We start from the raw sequence: 21,237 nt of genomic DNA, 5'->3' as shown, positions 1-21,237 counted from the left end.
AGCACCCCAAAGGCTCAGCGGGTAAACGCAACACTCAATGTGTCACTGAGCATTCTAGAAAGAAACTGTGGTCTGTGCTGACTGAGCTGATCAACCAGGGCAACAGTAGGAACAATAATTGAACTCATCACCCTGTAGGCTATAGAGGCAAAGGAACAAGATAAATCAGCCAGAACCCTCACTTGTGAATTCTATTTAGTAATCCTGTTGCAAAGTGCACGTGATCTCAGTTGACTATAAATGGGCTCAGTTGCGAGGTCTCTCTAGAGTTCAAAAGTCAACCAATGCACATGAACAATAGCCATTTTGGGTGAGATACTATTGGGCAGCTGATTTTCATAGAACTGTACATCAGTCATACTCCAAGAAGGACAGATAAAGTGAAAGAAACAAAGAGCACATTGCTTCAATACCAAGATTTTAATTCTGTTCTTAGTTTTTAGTCACTGCACTGAAGTACCCTCAGCACGCATGGAGATTCAGTAAGAGCAGTTTGAGGTTTACTGAGATTCTGCAGTGGATTACCACCTTTTTAAAAAATTCAAATACAGTAATCATAAAAATTCTGTTTACCTATCTCCACATTACATTTATGTGCTGAAGTTGAAGATGTTAAAAGTTCAACAAGTGGATTCCAAACCAAGCCCAACTCTTCAACATTCTGTATCTTGCTCTTAAAAATCTATGAGCTGTATTAGCATTCGGTTACGGACCAGTAATTTTTTTGTAGACAAAGTTTGAAATCTCAGTTACCAACTAGAAAAATATAACACAATTTTTCATGTTTTAAGCAACCAAAATAAACTTTACTATACAAAGTCACAAAATTAGAACAGTCAACAATCCCTATCTAATACCCTAACATTCAGAATTAACATGAAGTAAATATGAATTAACAGACAAACTGCGGTCAAAAGCACCACACTGCACATTAAACGGCAGATGTGACCAAGACAGATCCCACAGATTTCTTAGCAACCCACCCAGGTTTCAGTAACCATTGAGTCACAATCACTTGTTAAAATTCTGTCTCCCTTATGAGAGATTTCAACTTCCCACTTTTGAAGATCTAGCCTCTGAATTCTGTCGAAAACCATTCCAATTCAGATTATTGCTCAATGACTGCTCACTTCCAGATAATTCAATCTCTTCTCCTGGGACTTCGTTCCAGGGGTTTCACAAAGCTGCGCTGCCACCTTTAATTACTGGCACACTTTCAACTCTTCCTCAGACTGCTAGCTTAACTAAGCTGGTACTGCCCCTGGGTTTCTCTACACACATCTCCCGGCCCACCAAGCTATAAATGGCTACCAGGGCTTCTTCTGAGCCCCAGTTGCCTGGCACGGAACTGGTGACCTTCCGCTACCTTCTCAGCCCCACAGGACTTCTGAGCCCTAACACCTGGAGCACGCTGACAGTTCCCAGGGCTTCTCTGTGAGTTGCGAACCACACAAAGTCCAAAGTGCAATGAAGCCCCTCTTCCAGCAAACCACACACAGATGGAAACCAGAGAGCCTTCTTAAGCTCCACCCATCTCCATGACAACTAGTCCCTCAGAGTTCACTGAATGCTTTTAAACTAATTTAGTTCTAACTCCCAAAACAAAACATCTCTCTGGACGACACGTTTTTTGCAAGCAATAAAGCTGTCATCAGTTCTCCAGCTAAGTAAGCCAACCTGCTGTTTTATGCCCCTTACCTTTCTAGCTGTTAACGCTCAGGTCAACATAGTCCCAACCTTTTAAGTGTAATAGACTTCAAGCTACTTTGTTTGCATTTATCCTATTTTCTACAGTTAAACTTTACTCTTCCAATAACCAAAAATTACCTTTAAAATATTAACATGAACCAGATATTCACAGTCGGATGTGCCAGGATGTGCAACAGGCACTTCCTTGTTGTAACATGGTTATGTCATCAGCACAGCAAGGCAAAACTACTTTAAAATACAACTTCAGGTTTTCTGCTCATGGCTAAACATTTCACTGACCTGGAGAAGAGAAAGGCAGGAAGGCACAGGCCTCCTGAAAGTACGTCATAAATCCCACAGATAAAGTGAAGGTCCAGGCTGCGGAATTAAAATATATATGTGCTGGCCAAAATGACTCCAGTAGGTGAAACTGGCTGACACACCAAGGCTTCAAGCACTGCCTTGACTATTCACTATTCAAACTTTATACTTAGTGGTCCATTTAGCATCAGCCTGTTACATTCTGAAAATAGCAACACTTTTCTCATGGGGCTTCAAACATGTCAAAATGAACTTTGTGCCGCTGCTAAACATTAAGGCTAGAAAATTTGACTGTCTCCTTAAAAAAATGAAACTTTCGTGTACTGAATACGTACCTAACGTGTCAGCTGTGGCTCAGTTTTAGCAGTCGCAGCTCAGAGTCAGGAGACTGTAGGTTCAAATCCCACTCCAAATACTGGAACACAAAATCCAGGCTGACAGTACTGAGGGAATGTTGCATCGCCGAGGTGCCGTCTTTAATATGTTAAACCAAGGCTCATTCTCCAAAGTGGATGTAAACAATCCCACGGTACTATTTCAAAGTAAAGCAGGGGTGTTCTCTCTGGTGTCCCAGCCAAGATCACTAAAACTGTTTATCTGGTCATTATCACACTGCTGGTTGTGCAAGGCAACGCCTCTTCTACATTACAACAGTGACTACATTTCGAAAGTACATAATTAGCTGAGATGCCATGAAAGACACTATCTAAATTGAAATCTTTATTTGTCGCCTGAATGATACTACCATTATTGCACTGATGTGCAACTAAAACTACTATGTTGACTCAAAAGTTCAACTCAAGTAGAATTACGTGTTTGAAAATCACTACTGAGTGATGAGAATCAGATCACCAGTAGCAAACCTAATGGGCAGGATATAATGCAAGCAGATGCACGTATCAATTTAGCAAAATGTGACAAAAATGTGAGATACAGTATGCATCTGAGATGAAGAGATTACTGTCAGGAAGTATATTTAAACCACTCTGGAAGATACTGGAGAGGAGCTCAGCTAAAATGTTGATTAGAATGTACTCAAAATAAAGGCACTTTAACGAGCTTTTGGATTAAACTCAAACCCACCGTTCAAGTCCTGTACCATAGTTCAGAAGTTAAAATGTGCAGAGTTCAAACAATTTTTATTACTGTGCGTGATTAACTGCCACTTATAAAACAGGTTAAGAAGCAATCGATGTAGCAAAACTTGGATATTGATGGACAATGTTCTGGTTAGAAAAATGCTATTGCAGTTTGCCAACTTTAAAGGTATACTGCCTAAAGTTTAATGACTTGATCATGAAAAAGGGCAGCATCAAGTGTAGAGATTCAAAGGGGAGCAAGCCTGCTGCAGAAGCCTGACAATGTTGCAATAAGCCAGCAAGTATTCCTTCAAAGTTTTGAAATTCTGAACAAAAAAATCTTGAAAAATATCTGGAAGAGGGTGATTGAAAATAGGCAGAAAAAATACAATAGGGCACAATTGCATCACCTGCATAAGCAGCAAAAATCACCTCAATAATTATAAACAAAAACTCTTTTGCAGTGAAGAAAATCTGAAAAGTACAGGACCAATTCAATGGTTTTATACACAAATATCTCTCAGATGGCCAACTTAAAAACAAAATCGAGCAATTCAAAAGATGACTGCTAACCAGCCTAGAAGGAAAAAAAGGGAGGAAACAAAACGTACTGCGCTAAAATATCAACCTTGGTGATCTGCTCAAGTAAGGTTCAAACCCCCAACCTTTGACTCAGAGTGCAAGCGCTATCACTGAGCCAAACCAAAATGAATATATAACTTATCATAATATATGGAAATAAATATATCTTGGTGCTAGAAAATTTGCCCTTTCCTCCTGATGGCACTATTTGTAATGATTCAGCTGCCCTCCACAGGGGCATCATAACTGAACCAGTCCTCATCCAGTATCAACACATGTAAACAGGAGTTAATGTAAAGTGTCGACAAGCTGCAACGCAGTTTTTTTTGCCTTCCTCACTTAGCAGCATGAAAGCCAACAGTAGCACCCAACCAGATATCTCTCCAGATCATCTTATTAAAACGCAGATTAAGGGTCAAATGTAGGATTCTATTGGGCGTTACAGCTCAAGGGTTAGAAGCAAAGAACAAACGACTATTTGGCTCATCAAGCCTGCTCTGTCATTTTGTTAGTTAAGGTAATCCTACCTCAATAATCCCAAAACAAGGTTTTATCCATGTTTTTAACATGATTCCGAACTAAATATATGATTTCCATTAAATGGTTTTACTTTGAACTGCTGTCCCAGTATTTAGGGAATGAAAACACGCAGTCCCTATTTTCAGTTTTTATTCCATCTGAAGATGTATTAAATCTTTTTATGAAAAGGTTACATCCCTGTCATTACTCTGAAGTACTCATCAATCAACCCATTCAATCAACCCCAGGGACTCGACATCACCCAAGATCATCCATTCTGAAGGTTTCATGCAAGTTTAAATCGGGTTATGCTGAGGTTATTAACGGTGCGAAATCCCTTGGGGAAGGACTGTTTTGAGGGAATTTAATACATTTGTGGGAGGAGAAGGATAAAAGGCTGGAATAAATTTCACTGGGGGGGAAAAAAAGCCCGAATACATTTGCCTGGAGAGGAGGGAATCGCGGTGGGGACGAGGCCTGAGGAAACTCAACAGGCAGCTCCACGCCGCCCTGCCCGGCCTGTACTTACTCGGCGTTGTCCTCTCGGGTGGGAGACGCTCCCTCGCCCACGGTGGTTGTGATGGTGAGGGCGGGCAGCACCGCTTTCCGCTTAGCGAACATCTTACACACGGTGCCCGAGCGGCTCCTCGCTCCCTGTAAACAGCTACCCCGATTAATATATTATTATAATAATAATCCTCTTCCCCCCCTCCCCTCCTCCTGGCCAAGGGCTTTTCCCTTATTCACATTTGAATTTTGACTGGCGGCAGCGGCCCCTCCAAGACGCCGATGCAAGTAAAGGGTCACGGCGGCGGCAACTGCTTCCGGGCTGGAGAGGAACAGCCAAGTCCGCGGGGGGGTGTAACCGAGCGACGAGGCCCCGCGAGTTGCTATGGGTGACGGGAGGGGCCTAGACTGAGGCGAGGGCGAGGCCTGGTTGTCATGGAAGGACGAGGGGCGGGACCTGATTGCTAAGGAAGACGAGGGGCGGGGGCCGAGAGGTGATGGAAGACGAGAGGGCGGGACCTGGTTAGTGAGCGAGATGAGGGCGGAGCCTGGTTTGGACCCGGAGACGAGGGCGGGGCCTGATTTGGAGCTGGAGACGAGGGCGGGGCCTGGTTGCTAAGGGAGACGAGGGGCGGGGCCGAGAGGTGATGGAAGACGAGAGGGCGGGACCTGGTTTGTATGGGAGACGAGGGGTGGGGCCTGGTTGCTAAGGGAGACGAGGGGTGGGGCCTGGTTGCTAAGGGAGACGGGGTGGGGCCTGCGCAGCGCGCGCTGACTCAGCATCTCGCCCAATGCTGTACTCTAGCGAGTGTTCAGCTGGTGGCGGTTGGGGTGGGAGTAAGTAGGCCGCAGCCTGGAGCTTCTCAGTTCCCAGCCGATCAAAGGAAGTGTTTCTCCCCCCTCACTCCCTCTTGGATGTTAGAAATTCTGAGCAGGCGGTAGTGCTGAGCCTTAGTGTGTGTCCCACAAATGGAGCTCGGCCCCTGGGGAATGAGAGTGTGTAGTCAGCACTGGAACACCCATCCCCAATGCACCTTCTCCTGCCAAAGGATAACCAACACCCCTAGAAACAGGGAGGCAGCAACCAGCGCCACTGTACTTTATTACCCTCAGGTGATCGGGAGCCCAGTGGGCAGGGCCATTGTTTATCATTGTATTACACTGTTCATTTTCATGGCTGCAGTAAAACCCGACGTTTCTATCTCAACACTGCTGGCATTGTGATCCTGTGTATGTGCCAACCTGAAGGTAAATAATACCCACAGGCACGCTGGCAGCGGTGGGATATATCCCCACCCCACCACCCCCCTGTAAAGTAAATTGGTGAGTTTATTTGACACCTATACACGGATATTGACCTTTATTTGGTCCACAATATTACAGTACTGTAACTGGAAACAGTGGCAGCCATGCATCAGGCACTGGTTGTTTAGGAAAGATTGACTCAGTCAATTCATTTGAGCCTTGGCATCTCCAAGGCCTGGCTGATTTCAGATTGCAATCAGACATTGCATGAGGATCTCTATCACTGTCTGGTGGCCTTCTTTCAGGATAATGTCTTGTGGGAAGGTGGGTTCAGTCATTATGGTGTACCTCTTAATGAAGAGATGTCACCCTCACTGGAGAACATATTGGTCCTATGTTGGCTACAATTCATTCATCCTAGCCTACCACTGAAGCAGAGATATGGCACCAAGCTCAGGTCACATACTATGGCATCCATTAAGCTAGAGATCTTCCAAGCCTTGGATTCACTTTCTGCGCTGCTGCTTCCCCTTGCTAGTACTGCCAGAAGGTTTCACCTTATCCTAACCACCAGATTCCATAATTCTCCTCCGCACGCACAGCAGGTGTCATTCCCATTATGCAAGTGGGCCAACTGGATAAGAATTTTCTCAGTAAATGTAATTTTCTGCCAGATCAAGACTGCTAATACATGGCTGAAGCTCGTGAGATAGCTGCTATCTTGGATGATGATGATAATATCATCATGGGCGCTCATTTAGTTGAAGGGAATGAGAAACCTGCTGACGTCTCATTGGAATGTACAGATCCCTCAGCCACCCTACTTAGACACATTCTTAAAGCACCATGCTATTCGGGTGACCATTGGCAGTGGAGCCACTGACAACATGATCCATATTTCCACAGCTATGAAACTTGATGTCTCAGTCAAGAGTTCATCTCAATCTGCTGATGTTTGTTGTCTTTACATGTGGTTGGTGAAACACACTTCTCTTTGTCTAGAGATCGTCACAACCTTGCCTTTGAAGATCTGGTCATGGAGAACCTTGATGTTGAGGTACTTGCAGCCACTCCGTTCATGGAAACCAATGATATGTCAATTTGATCGGCCAAGCTCCTAGTGCTAGTAGGTGACACCACCATTTATATTTATGGATTTCATTCTTCCTCCAGCCCATGCAGTGAGATGAGTCCATGTACTTCACATTTTCTCAAGGTCACCAACAATCTGGCCCAGGGATTTCATCAAGATGACACTACCTGTTGATCTTGCAGACCTGATGACATTTGCTGTTGAACTGTCCTCTCTTCCTTCAGGACCAAACTGTACCAAGCCACCCAAATCTGGCTTCCATCACATAATTTGACTGTTGTTGATGACAGGATTCACATCGCAAACCTCTCCCATGAACCACCAGTACTGTCTCGCAATGAACATTTTACTCATATGATCTGTCTTCACCCCTAGCAACCAAGATTCTCTGTCTTTTTAGAGCGACATGACATAGCCACTTACCATGCAACACAAATGTACGATGTTTTCAGAATTTGTTCTTGTGGATCAGGATCACATGCAGCCTCAGCGTGCATGTTCTCAGTTACACATGCTCCTTCGGGAGTATGATGACGTCTTTGATCCAGCATTCTCAATGGCAAGCCTGGACCCTTAAAGGCTAATGTCAACATGGGATCTGTACAACCTCCACAACGAAAGGGCCGCCTCCCCCAGAATAACCGACAAACTTGGGGAAAGTTGGTGGCATGATGGTAATGTCACTGCCCTAGTGATCCAGAGGCTCAGGCTAATGTTTTGGGGTCATGAGTTGAAACCGCATCATGTGAGCTAGTGGAATTTGAATTCAGTAATAAATATGGAATATTAAGCTGGCATCAGTAATGTTGACCATGACAACTATCATCAATTGTTGTAAAAATGCCATTTGGTTCACTAATGTCCTTCAGAGAAGGAAATCTGCTATCCTTATTTGGTCTGGCCCACGTGTGGCTGCAGACCCACAGCAATGTGGTTGACTCTTAACTGCCCTCTGAAATGGCCTTGCAAGCCACTCAGTTCAAGGGCAATTAGGGATGGGCAATAAATGCTGGCCTTACCAGTGACACCCACATCCCATGAAAGGATAAAGGAAAAGAAACTTGAGTTGCAACAATGATTTGATGACCTTGAAAGCCTTGGATCTTTGCTCAGCTTGAAGATGTGGGGATCACTGTGGAGTACCTTAATCCATCATTTCTTGTGAAGAAACGGAGTAGGGGTTTTCGACTTGTCGGAGCATTCACTGATATTGGGCGCTGCAACCTTCACTCATACCAGATGTGGGCTCAACCTTATGCTTGATTTCCCATTGGAAGCCCATTATTGCAACTAATCTGACCTGTCTTTTACTAGATTCCGTTAGCACGATCTTCCATGAAGTACTGTGGAGTGATCACACCCTACAATGGTGTTTATACATACACTTGATCTGCCATGTGCATGTCTGGATCTGAAAGTGCCCTCAAGGAATTGACATGACGCATTCTAGGTGATCTTCTAGACGAGGGCATAGCCATTGTTACAACCGGTCCCCAGGCGAACTTCCCCCAATTTGTTATGATACTGGACAAGGTACCCCAAATTGTCGTGCTCTTGGGTGAGGAGGGATGAACTGGCTCCCTTTCTTTATTCAACCCTCTTGGTTGGTCACAACAAAGTTAATTTGAAAGGGATCCCTTCCCTCATGAATACCTTTCCCAGTCCAAATGTACTTATGTTTTAAAAGGAGCCAGTTTAACCAGGCTTCCTTGAGTCAAAGAAAGAGCGAGTTTATTAGTTACTAAACGCAAGAAGAAAAAATAAAATTGCAACACTCATAAACACAGATTAGAAATGAGAAATTGAGTCCAAAAATAAAAGTTAAAAGGATATATGAATGAGTCCTTTTGCTTGTCCATGAGGAGTAGATGGTGAACCACGGTTGGCCGTTAAGTTGGGGTGATTCTGGTAGTGCTGACTTTGGCAATTGGACAGTTTGGAGATTCTCGGTTCTGTAGGTTAGCATAAAGGAGTTGACCTGTTTCCTTTTCAACTGGCTTTGCTGACTTGTGACTTGCTTCCCGCAGTCAGAGAGGGTTTTTTAACCTGCAAGCGCAGGGATACCCAGTTTGTGTTTTTCAGCTGTGACCTTAGCACACACACCAGAACAGAACACTAGACCAACAAACGGAACTAGGGTTGCAGTTGGCTTTTTAAAACCCCGTTCCTCATGTATTCCTGGAAGGGAAAAAACAAACGTCTTTCGCCCAGATTTGTTTTCAACTCAGTTCATGTTCACAGCCTGGGATATAACTCAACAGGAGGTGGTCTCGGCTGAGATGGTAATCATTTTCTATTATCTCTGCAATCTCAGGATATTACAGTTCAGTTTGCATTGTATTTTTTCCCTTGAAGTGTGTCTGTCTGAAGTAGGCCATGCCACACCTTTTAGGTGCTACATTCTGTTCTCCCTGAATTAGTCGGTCAAATAATCCACATAGGAATTTTCCAACAAAGTGGTTACTCAGCCAGCTTTTGCTTGTATCTCCTTTTAGAAAAAAACACATCTCTTAGTTAAAAGTTCAATATGTCCATAAGGCATTTGGGGATAGGATCCATGGTCATGACACTGTCAAATTTGCAGATGGCCTTTACCGTGGTGGTAACAGTCCTGAAGAACATCTTTACAACTGGCACCATGTACTACATGTTCTGTTACGATGTGACCTACGTCTATTAGCCCCAAAGACTTATCTGCCCTAAGACTACAATTATTCTGTGATAGATTTGGTCCCAGGGGTACCTTGCAGGCTAGCCCACATTTTGTGGCCACTCTATCTACTTGCTCTCCATCAGAAAAGGTTTTTGGCATGAGATCTTTCATCTGTAAGATGCTTTCAAAAGTCCTCCCTCAGTGTGCCTCATACACAATCCCATTGGATGCTGTTACCGCCAGTTGTCAGTCCAATGAAAGGAGCGAGCAGACAGATGATCCCTGCACACGAGCTTTCAATTGGCACAATCTGCTGTTTCATCAACTAAAACCATTACTCTTACTCATCTAGATGATCACCCTGGGTTGTCATGGATGGTGCTTTTAAACATGGCATTGTATTCACCTTGCATGCGATCTGTGATGACAGACTTATAAGTCGCTGGTTTTCTCTGTGCTAAACAGCATGGCCGTCAAATCACCTGGTTGCCTTGTGAAATCGAAGCTCTGTCCATTGCAACTTCTATCAAGTACTTTGTCCATATATTATGCAGTCCAAGCATTGGCCTTGTGTCTTCACAGGCATCAAGTCTCTGAGAAACTTAGCAAGAGAGAATTTCCTGTCAGTCCCTGTGTCACTACTTTCCTTTCCACAGTCAGTGGCTACCAGGCCTCTGTTGGACACCTATCTGGATCCATGAACATCCCAACAGATTTTGCAAGCTGCAGTGCACCTGACTGTGAGGATCCCCCGCATCCCAAGCCAGTTCCTTCATGCGCCAGACCTTAGATTCCACCATTCACCAGTTATCCTTTAATGACATTGTGTCAGTTGTAACCAAACTCTCTTTCACCAACATGGCTAGTTATCCAGTCAGAATATCCACTCCTTTGTCGCATGCATGCCTACCTACTGCAAGGCACCCACCCTTCTAAGAAGCTTACCAATATTCACGATGTCAACTACCCCTGGGTTGCTACCATTGCATGAAATGGTTTGCTCGTTTAGCTCAATAAGTCTCTTTCCCCCTCCAGGAAAGGCATTATAATTCCACATGATGTTCTGAAAGGCCTTATCATTGCTCTCCGCTATGTCTTGATCATCATACATCTAAAATGTCATGTCATCAGCTCAAATTGTTTACTTGCCGATATTTCTATGCGCTTGACATGGATGCCTCCGTTGAATGGGTTACAGCTAGCTTGTCATACTTGCGCTGCCCTCCAGACCATCCTGCACACTGCCCCTCAGTCTTTGAGTGACTCTCTAGAGGCGGTTGGTGCCTCACTAGTGGCTGACAGTATCAAGCATGAGTGGCAACCCAGTTGTATGAGTGTGTATCATCTCTCACACAGCTGCTTGCATCATTGTCACTGAACACCATGGCAACTTGAGGTATGCTCTCCAGTTGTGCGTTGGGCTTCATCCACTGGATGGCCCCCTAGCTGTCATATGGACTGATCTTGTCCCTGGCTTTTCCGCCCTGTTAGGAGACAAGCTGCTTCAGGAACACTGCCATTACTATTGATCTTGGGAGATCGAAGAACCCCAGCAAGCAGAGAAGGCACTATGGGCATTGGAGGATGGGCTCCTATGCCACGAATCGCATGGAGGCCCTATCACACCTTTGGTTCTGTCCACTGCCACTGCATGACTCAAGTCACATCTTCATTGTCAAGGCCTTTCTGCTACAGAATTATGGACAGAAAGAGACCAGTTCACCAATGTGTGGAGTCCCCTGTCTGAAACAGGGTTACTGAGACTCAACATTGGCTTCACCAGGCCAATCACCCATACAATCACACATCCAAGGCTTTGCGAGGAGTGTAGCCAACACTCACCTCAATTAATGCTGGTGATCTGATCTACCTTCATGCCAATCACAAATCACAGGCTCGCCATTTTGTTACCTCCATCGATGAAGGCTGTTGCAATACTGCACTTATTCTTTGGGTCCCAGCTCTGGAGCACAACTTATTGAGTCAAGAGACCTGAATGCTACAAGGTTCCTTCCTTCTACATTGGCTCTGTGATCTGCTCCACTTCTGGCTATGATCCTACCATCTATGGTGAACTGTCCCCACCGGTCTTGCTTATTCCTGCAAACTCTGACATATTGGCTCAGCTATCTACGCCATTCACAGCTTCAGTTGTGTCAGGTGGGTCAGCCACACAAACTCCTGCAATGGGTTGCACGGTCCTGCCTCAATCACTGACTTCGGGTTAGAACCCTGTGCTTGTTTAATAGTTGATGTCAAGATAAGCTTTCCACTAACATCTCTGACATCACCTAAGACTGCGCCTGCAACATCACCCAACGTCACCCTGGCTCAGCTCATCTCCTGCTGAAACCCCCATTCATACCTTTGTTACTTCTAGACTTTACTATTCCAAAGCAGTCCTAGCTGGTCACCTATATTTTATCCTCTATAAACTTGAAGTCATCCAAAACTCTGCTACTGGTATCCTTACTTGCACCAAGACCTGTTCACTCATCATCCCAATACTTGCTGACCAATGTTTGCTCCTGGTAAAGCAATGCCTTGATTTTAAAATTCTCATTCTTGTTTTCCCATCCGTCCATGGCCTCGCCCCTCCCTACGCCTGTAATCTCTTCCAGCTCCACAACCTTCCAGGATATCTGTGCTCATCTAATTCAAGCCTCTTGAGCATCCCTGATTTTAATTGTTCCACAATTGCTGGCTGTGTCTCAGCTGCCTAGGCACTGAGCTCTGGAATTCCCTCCTTCAATCTCTCCACTCTTTACTTTCCTCCTTAAAGATGCTCCTTAAAAGCTAAATCTTTGACCAAGCTTTTGGCCATTTGGCCTAATATTGTACTATGTTGCATGGTATCAAATTTTACTTTATAATGCTGCTGTGAAGCGTCTTAGGATGTTTTATTATGTTAAAAAGGCAATATAATGAAGAAGTAAAAATGAACTCAAGTACTTTTATTCTGGTTTAATGGTTTTAGTGACTTGTATATCTAAGCTGTACCCCAAGATCCCTCTGATCCTCTACCCCATTTAGACACTTAGTTTCCAAAGAGTATGTGGCCCTAATGCTTCTAATCAAAAGGTACTACCTCATTCTTGGCTGCACAACTTGGCATTGCAAAAGGGGAAAAACTGGCAGATGAAGACATGGTGGTCCACCAGGCATGGAGATGATGAGTCCAGTGACGTCTCAGAAGAGGAACATGAAGGTCCAGAGCAGCATGCTGAACCCCATGAGGGCCTGCAGATAGTGGATGCCGGGAAGATGTGGGAGGACCTGTTAATGAGGCATTTCAGTTAATGGTTTGGAGGCCTCCTGTATCAACACACTTCTCTTTGATGGGCCTCTGATTTCCATCTTGAAAAGTCAAGGCATTTCTACCCTTATCACTATCTGGTGGCCCTGAGATCCTTGATAAAGATGACACAGTCATAAACGGTGACAATCATTTGATGAACTACGAGAGAACAATACTTAACCTTACACATCAGGACCCTTCTGTGTCTACAGTGATTACTTCATTCGTTTATGGGTGCTGTGCTGTGAAACTCTCCCATCGCTGTCACCTGTGTTGAAGGGCTACTGATTTTGATGCCCTGTTGCCCTGATGATAACGTGAGCTCTGATTGGTTCTCCCTGCTTACCTGAGATGAGCAAGGACCTAGTAAAGACTCCAGGTACCTTGTCCATCTTGCATTGGCACTGCCTACTTGAGGTCGTTGACAATACAATGGCTTGCAGGCCCAAACATATAGCCGGAATTCCCTGATTGTGCTCCTGGTCTGGGTCTCCATGAGCATCGTCAATCTCTTGATGGAGGAAGCCATGCTTTCAGAAGGGAGGGAGATAGCAGCACTCTTGGCCTGGATGACTCCCCCACTGTCCTTACCAGGGCACGTATACTCTCTGGAACCGCCACCAGATCTTCACACGCCTCTTTTTGGTCATTCAACATCTGTTGCCTCATAGTTGATAAGGTGATTCTGTAATGCTCAAACCTGTGGGTGGTACTGGTCTGGCTGACATATGCATACCCACCGAGGTGCCAGCATCTGAGCTGATGCTAGGTGTGGAGCAAGGATGGGATGGTGCATTTTGAGTTCCCCTCCTCTTCCTCAGAGGCTGACGTTGGTCCTTCAGGGATGGTGTCTGCTGGGCCTGTTATGACCCTAACTGATGTGAATACTAGACAAGTCAGATTCGGAGTGAAACCTGGCTTGATAGGTCTCCACGAGAGTCGTCAATCTCTTAATGGAAGAAGCCATGCTTTCAGAAGGGAGGGAGATAGCAGCACTCTTGGCCTGGATTGACTCCTCCACTGTCTTTGCCAGTGCGTGCATACCCTCTGGAATCTCCGCCAGATCTTCACACTCCTCCTTTTGTGGTCTCTTTTACATCGGGGAGACCAAACGCAGACTGGATGACCGCTTTGCAGAACACCTCCGATCTGTCCGCAAGCATGACCCAGAACTTCCGGGTGTTTGCCATTTCAACACACCAACCTGCTCTCATGCCCACATGTCCATCCTTAGCCTGCTGCAATGTTCCAGTGAAGCCCAATGCAAACTGGATGAACAGCATCTTCTGCTTAAGCACTTTACAGCCCTCCGGACATAACATTGTGTTCAACAACTTCAGACCATAAACTCTCTCCTCTATCCTCACCCCCTTTTTCATTCCTCTTTTTTCTACATTCATTTTTATTTTTTTATCCACTTAATTTTATTCATTTATCTGTGTTTTCATCCTCTTTTTTTATCCCATTTTTTATCCTTTTTTCCCCTCCTGCCACCCCATCCACCACAGGGCCACCTGTTACTTGTTCCATGTTGTTCTTTCACATAATGCAATAATCACATTCTGCTTTCTTACCTTTATGCCACCATTAGCACTTCGCACTTACCACTACCATCAACATCCCTTTGTCCTTCATTTCATGACATCTTTGTCAATCTCTTCTTTGTCCCCACCTATCGCTGGCCTTCTATCCAGCTCCACCTGCCCCATCCCCCTTAAACTGTATAAATTTCATCACATTTGCACTTCTCTGTGTCTCTGAAGAAGGGTCATATGGACTTGAAACATTAACTGTGTTTCTCCCTCCGTCAATGCTGCTAGACCTTCTGAGCTTTTCCAGCATTTTCTGTTTTTGTTATTGATAGATCCTAACTTTGTTTTTTTTAGAAACTGTGGAGGAAAGTTAGTGAACAAATTCACAGGAGTCTGCTGATGAACATTTAACACAAAGAATAAAACATTTATTAAACAAAAAAATGAACTATATTACACCAGACAAAAAAGGTTGGAAAGATTTCAATACCAATACAAGAACATGATTCAAATTACACTATTCCTTTACCCCAGCAACATCTTTACAGACAAATAAATTCAGACAGATAAACAATTTACAATAACTATCTTATACTCTAATATTCAGGGTAAGTAGGAGGTACAAAAGAAATAACAGGTGAACTGTGGTCAGACACACCAAACTCCAAAGTAAATGACAGATGTGACCTAAGCGGATTCCATGGATTTCTCTGCAACCTAGCCAGATGTTTGTCACATTGTGAGCCAACCAGTCTCACGAAAACTTTGTCTTTCTCAGGAGGGTTTCCAATCTCCACATTTGAAGAACTTGCATTGGAATTCTCTTCAAATGCTGCTCCCACTCAGACAGCTTCAACAAGGATCCAGCTCCAGGGCTTCAGTCTCACCTTCCAAGATTCCTTTCTCCTGGATCTCAAACTTTACCCTCCAAACATAATTTCAGATCCTTGACCATGCCAAGCAGAACACCACTTTCCCCATAAAGCCCGCAGTAAGGAGTCACTAACCTTTGGCTGCCTCCTCGGATCTTCAGGGGTTCTCTCAACCCCGCTTCGCTTCATACCTGCTCCTTGCAGCTCTCTTTTTAACTTGGAGCATATTGGCTCTGTTCCTTTATTTTAACTTGATTTCTGGGACCTCTTTCTGATCCATGTCTTTGTCCCTGCCTGGGACTTTCTTCTGGGACCCCTCCTTGTCCCCTTCCCCATGTCCTGTTCCTTGGTAATGGCACTGTGGTTTAGATCACCTGATCTGCAGTTTGGTGCCATTTCACTTATTTGCTCCTGCCCAGATGCGCAGGGCCAGTTCCTGGCCTTAAGATGGTAAAAGACACCAACTGCGCATGTCCAGCTGCTTCCCAGCTGGTGCATGCACAGAAGGCCTGTGGCCCACCTGGACCTGGAATTTCCGACCTCCAAGGTAAGTATTCGAGTTTCGTAACAGACCGAACACTGAACTGATGAAGAAATAACACAGATGAGTGCTAATGAACAATGAAGAGGAGGACTGAGTAAAAACAACTGCATCACGGACAGAGACCTGCATCATGACATGCTTGTCACAGAGGTGGTCACCTCCACCCTTAGCAATACACACACATCCCACCCCCCAACCACATTCTTTCGACTCCATTGCTGAGAAAGGGTCCCTCGGATACTCTTCACCCCCAGCACTAACTCCGGCCCCTCCTCTCCCAACTAATCTGACCCCTGTTGACTGATCATATCTAGGATGTCCTCCTCCATCTTCATCAGCGCTGCCAAGTTTGGTACTGCACCACCTGACTTCAACCTTTCATGAGCATTGAGGATCCTCTTCTGCAAAAGCAATGGGAGATTGATGAGTTCCATATTTGAATGTATCAACCCCATGAGCAGGTACCCACTGTCTCTGGTCCTTCTGTACTGTACATCATGGCATTGCTTTCCTTGTACGTAACCTTTCCAGCCATCATGCCCCAGCCCCAGAGAGTGATGCAGGATGCCTAGACTCCTTCAGGTGGCATTGTGGGTGGGTGAGAGGATCAGCCATCCACACTCCTGACAGACACCTCCCACGCACACCACATGCATATCCTCCTATAGGTGTGTGGGCACATTGAGAGTTAGGATCCTCACTCACCCTTGCAGAACATGTAAAGCCTTTCACCCTTTCTTTGCACTGTAGCCAAGACCTAAGGACAACCCCACAGCTACTGACCTCCTCTGTCACCGCCATCTAGACTTTCTTTTATTGATGGGAATGCCACCTCATGCCATCCCATGGAGGAAAACCTCCTGCCATTCGGTGACAGCCTGGAGGAGACATGCAAGGAGTCATCATTAAACCATCCATGACTGTGCCTCTGCTATTGCTGATGATTGGATAGTTTGATAGCCTTTCTTCAAACCCATGTGGTGTGTGAAGATTGGTCCCCAGTGACCAGTAGTTTTGAATGCTTCAGGAATTGGGATTGGCAGGATAGCAATAGCCCTTCTGGCTGCAAGTAACCTTCAATGACTGTCGTTGGAATGCACTCTGCCCTTCTCCTCCAGGCCCTCTCTTATGCTCATGCTCACTACTGGCATTCCTTTAACCACCCACTAGCAGCTACCTCTGTCTGTGTGCCTGCCCCTTCCATCCAGCCTACCCTGTGCCATTCACTTAGTGGGAGTCCCCCAGTCGGCTGTTAATTGGCCGGCTGGTGTGTGATTGCTGTGGGACAGGGTGAGAGCAGGTGAGCTGTCCGCTTTTGCCTCCACCCACCTCACCTGCTTGTGCAACTTAAAATCCAGCCACACTTGTTTCACTTTTTTCCTAACTACTTTAATTTCAGAATTGCCCTTTATGACAAAATGATGTCATACTCAGTGGGTTAATCATAAACAATTAATTTTTATGTTTACAGCCTTTGTGCTGACTTTATTGAACTCGTTTTTGAACATTGGACTTTGGGCTTCCAAAACTTCCAACACTCACTCCTACTCCACCCAGCCTATCTAAGATAAACATAAGCTTAACTGTTGGGATCCTCTTGTGCCTTACCGCCATAATATTGCATCCTTCACAGGTACTACTCACATCTCAGACACAGCTCACTGCTCTTTAACCTCATGAGGCATCACACGGAGACAAGCACATCTGTCAATACATACATCCATAATCAACACTCTCACTTCAAGAATACAATAACAGGCGATAGTAGGAACTGGCTGCAGGAGGGTGATGTCATAAGATCACCCCCTGAGGAGAGAGTGCAGAGAAAAACAGGAGGAGAAGGGCAGATATGTTGGTCACAGGCAGAGCACGGAACATATTGCCCAGAGGTAGGTGGCCAGTCCAGCTTACTAAAAGATGCACAACTATTCTTGGTCTTCAATTTCCCAAGCCAATTGTCACTTCCAAGTTCTGTATGGTCTCACCACACACATGCTCCTCTCACACACCATACTAAGTCTTCTAACTTTATCATTGCACATTCCCTAAAACAAGATCCATAGTTCCTGAAGGTGCTGACTGTTACTGTGGTACAGTTCCTAAGGGCGCTGCCTCTAACCGCATTGCAGTTCCTGAAGGTGCTGATTCTTTCTGAGATACAGTTCCCGAAGGTGCTTACTGTCTCTTGAGGTACAGTTCCTGAAGATGCTGACTCTCAGTGAGATTCAGTTGTTGAAAGTGCTGACTCTCACTGGGCGTACGGTTCCTGAAAGTGCTGACTCTCACTGGAATATAGTTCCTGCAGTGCTGACTGTCAATGAGATACAATTCCTGAAGGTGCTGACTCTCAGTGAGATTCAGTTCTTGAAGGTACTGACTCTCACTGGATACAGTGATGTCTGACAAAGGTCAGGCAACTGCATACACACCTCTTTATTCCTACACTCAAATTCATTTTGCAGTCAATGCTAACGCCTGTTGCCTTCTTACTTGCAGCCTCCATCTGCATGTTACCTGAAAATGATGAATCATTAAGGAAGGCCTTTAACGATTGGACATGCCCACCACAGCTTTCTCCAGAAATGTCTGGAAGATTCTGGTTTTCTACTGTTAAGAAGACAGTGTAAGAGCTTCACTCTGTCAGTCCCGAAACTGCATCTACAGTGTTTCTAGCCACTCACATAACAGATTTAACTCCCTTTGAGTACTTGTGTCACCCTCTCACATCAGGGCAACAGCGTCAGGAATTTCAATGACCCCGCTGAACACGTTTTCAAAAATCATAACATGGCGAGCTGCAAGTAATGACTTGCATGATGTGTGCCCAGGCAGAACACTCACAAGTAATGACCAGAGCTTAACCTTGCATATGTGGGATTATTGAATAATCACTATAGTGATAATTTGAGAGAACTGAATCTATAGGAGTTCATCATCAGACTCTGATGGAGGCCTAAATTCCACACCTTTAAATGCCCATGACCATTGAAGCAACCAGCAGCAAGATGGAATTCAGGAAACTTGCAAACAGTACAAGTGAACATATACTTACAATGCCAAAACTGTATACAATGGTTGTACACCTGTGCCACGTGTGTGCCTTCAAAATGGTGCAGTCCTGACATCCACAGCTGAAGTAGAGGCTGCCTGCTGACTTCTATGCCCTGTTGACTGTGATGACTTTGGTGGGTGTCCTCTGGTGGCCCAAGATCTAGAGAGCTCCGGCCTGCTAAGAGTCTCCTGCTCAGGTGCAGGTGCACCCTCCTTGGCCTGACCTGCTGGAGGCGATGGAGTCACTGGCAGGGCACCCTTGGATTGTCTTGGGACCCATGACTAGAGCAGTAGAGTAAAGGTCCAAGTGCATAGTGAGCATCCACTGTGCGTTCTGCTGGACTTGGATTTCTAAGGTGGCTGCCACCCTTTCCATGGAGGCAGCCAAGCACTTGCATGCTGGAGCCATGACAGCAGATGGAACGTGGATGGACTCCCCAGCCTTCAGTCCATGTCCTCTGCCAACTCTGCCTGATGTTCAACTGCCTGTCTCTGCATCTCCAATAAGTCTCTTAGGGCGGAGCCCAGAGGCTCGTCAACTGCATGGGACTCTGCAGAGACATAGTCTCCTGCATCCCTCAGAGTGTCAGAGACTTAGGCTGGCACTACCTCTGTTGGATGTGAACCTGTATCAGTGATGTGCTCGCCAGCTTATGAACCTGAGCCTATTCTAGAACTTGGACCAACAGAGGTGATTGTATCTGCCTGGTGGAGGGTGCAGGTGAATGCTGTGATGGTGCATCATCTGAGGCATCTTCCTGAGAGGAGGGGTTGGAGCTGGAGCTGTGGCTGAAAACTTTTGTGGGTCTCTCCCTTTTCTTACTGGTACTTGGAATGGAGAATAAGATTTAGTGAATGCCTAAGCAGGTTCCTTAATTAAACCAATATGTTATTCTGTGGGCGCAGTTGACAACTGCAAACTGGAGGCATCCTCACTGACTTCTTGGGGGAGTCCCATCTCATCTTTAGCACAGGCACGGTCCTCCTTCCCGGCTGTCTCGACAGCCTGCTCCTCATAAGGGGTGAGGAATCTAATGTCTGGAATGCTGCCCCTGGTCTTGGACCAATCCTGCTTATTGTGGGTGTTTTTGTCCTGCTGAAAGACAGAGGGATTGATTGCCATTCTAATGGTTGGATGAGCAATTCGGGAGCATGCAGACCTTTGGCAGCTGCTGAGCCTTCCCCAGTAAGTGATTTAAGTAATTAACAAGCAGAATGCCCTACGACTGATAGAAAATTGAGAGCATGAAGTGGCTGGCACACATTCAGTGCACATGTCCCATCTGCCGACATCCCTGTGCACTCGCATACTTAAACTGCTTGATGCCCTTATGAGTGTCACTTTGCAGTGAGTAGATGGTGCCATTTACCCTTACAGCAGATCATGCATCTTCTTTCTGCACTGCTGGACGTTTCTTTGGTGGGCTCCATAGGCACTAACTTCCTCTGTGATCTCCATCCAGGCCACCATGGTCTGACTGGAAGGCTTCCTGTTGCCATCCTGGACAGCCTGGAGGAGAATCTCCAGGGAGGCGTCGCTGAACTCTGGAGCCACACGTTGTCTTCTCTATGACATTTGTAGTGTAAAGGATTAACAGATGGGACATGCTAATGTATGACGTAGATCGTGATGTACCACTGACATCAGTCAGTCATGTGTTAGTCTCACTTGAGAGAGGTTGGAACACCATACCTAGGAGCAGCATGCCTTCTCTGTAAAATGTTTAGAAGTAGTACCAATAAGCAAGTGTTAAGCAGATACCAGAGTAAGCCTTCATTCTTCCTACTAACCAAATAATACAGCTAAAGTCCAATACAGAAGGACCATCTCAGAACAACATTCTGCTCTAGGCAGAATCCTGAATGATAGCCAGACTGATGTTTCTGGCCTGTAGTGAGCAAATGGCTGTATGGGTGTCCTTTACTTCGACCCTAGAATGTAATGGTGGGTATAGCGACTTCCCGCCTGCCCCCAATGTGAGATTTGACAAGCTCCTTGCAGATACAGAAATAATAAGCTGAACAGCACAAGATCGTGCACAGTCAGCCATTCCTCCTCACAGCAACAATTATTCCCACTTCCGGAGTCACCTCCAAAGTAGCAGAAACCACCTGTAAAATAGTAACAGTAAACTCTCAGAACAAGTACTGTGAGCACAATAGTATAAAAGCTAAATACTGCAGATGCTGGTGATCTGAAACAAAAACGGAAAGTGCTGGAAAAACTCAGCAGGCTTGGCAGCATCTGTGGA

At 45.4% G+C, this 21,237-nt stretch overlaps 2 protein-coding genes across 2 annotated transcripts in view; one reads left to right on the top strand and one right to left on the bottom strand.

The window, feature by feature from the left end:
• Positions 1 to 5,056, bottom strand: part of LOC121286946 (dual specificity mitogen-activated protein kinase kinase 2) — an 89,184-nt gene extending 84,128 nt beyond the window's left edge. Inside the window, exon 1 of the mRNA XM_041204278.1 lies at positions 4,720 to 5,056. Within this exon, the coding sequence (XP_041060212.1) occupies positions 4,720 to 4,811 (92 nt within the window). The 5' untranslated portion in view covers positions 4,812 to 5,056. The remainder of the gene's footprint in view (positions 1 to 4,719) is intronic.
• A 10,781-nt stretch (positions 5,057 to 15,837) lies between these two features.
• Positions 15,838 to 21,237, top strand: part of LOC121287569 (cyclic AMP-responsive element-binding protein 3-like protein 3) — a 61,867-nt gene continuing 56,467 nt past the window's right edge. Inside the window, exon 1 of the mRNA XM_041205500.1 lies at positions 15,838 to 15,937. Coding sequence (XP_041061434.1) covers positions 15,838 to 15,937 — 100 coding nt within the window. The remainder of the gene's footprint in view (positions 15,938 to 21,237) is intronic.

The sequence above is a fragment of the Carcharodon carcharias genome, chromosome 14 (assembly GCF_017639515.1).
Source record: "Carcharodon carcharias isolate sCarCar2 chromosome 14, sCarCar2.pri, whole genome shotgun sequence".
NCBI classification, from domain to species: domain Eukaryota; kingdom Metazoa; phylum Chordata; class Chondrichthyes; order Lamniformes; family Lamnidae; genus Carcharodon; species Carcharodon carcharias.
Note: the sequence above shows the minus strand (reverse complement) of the source record. Positions and strands in the feature narration are given on the sequence as shown.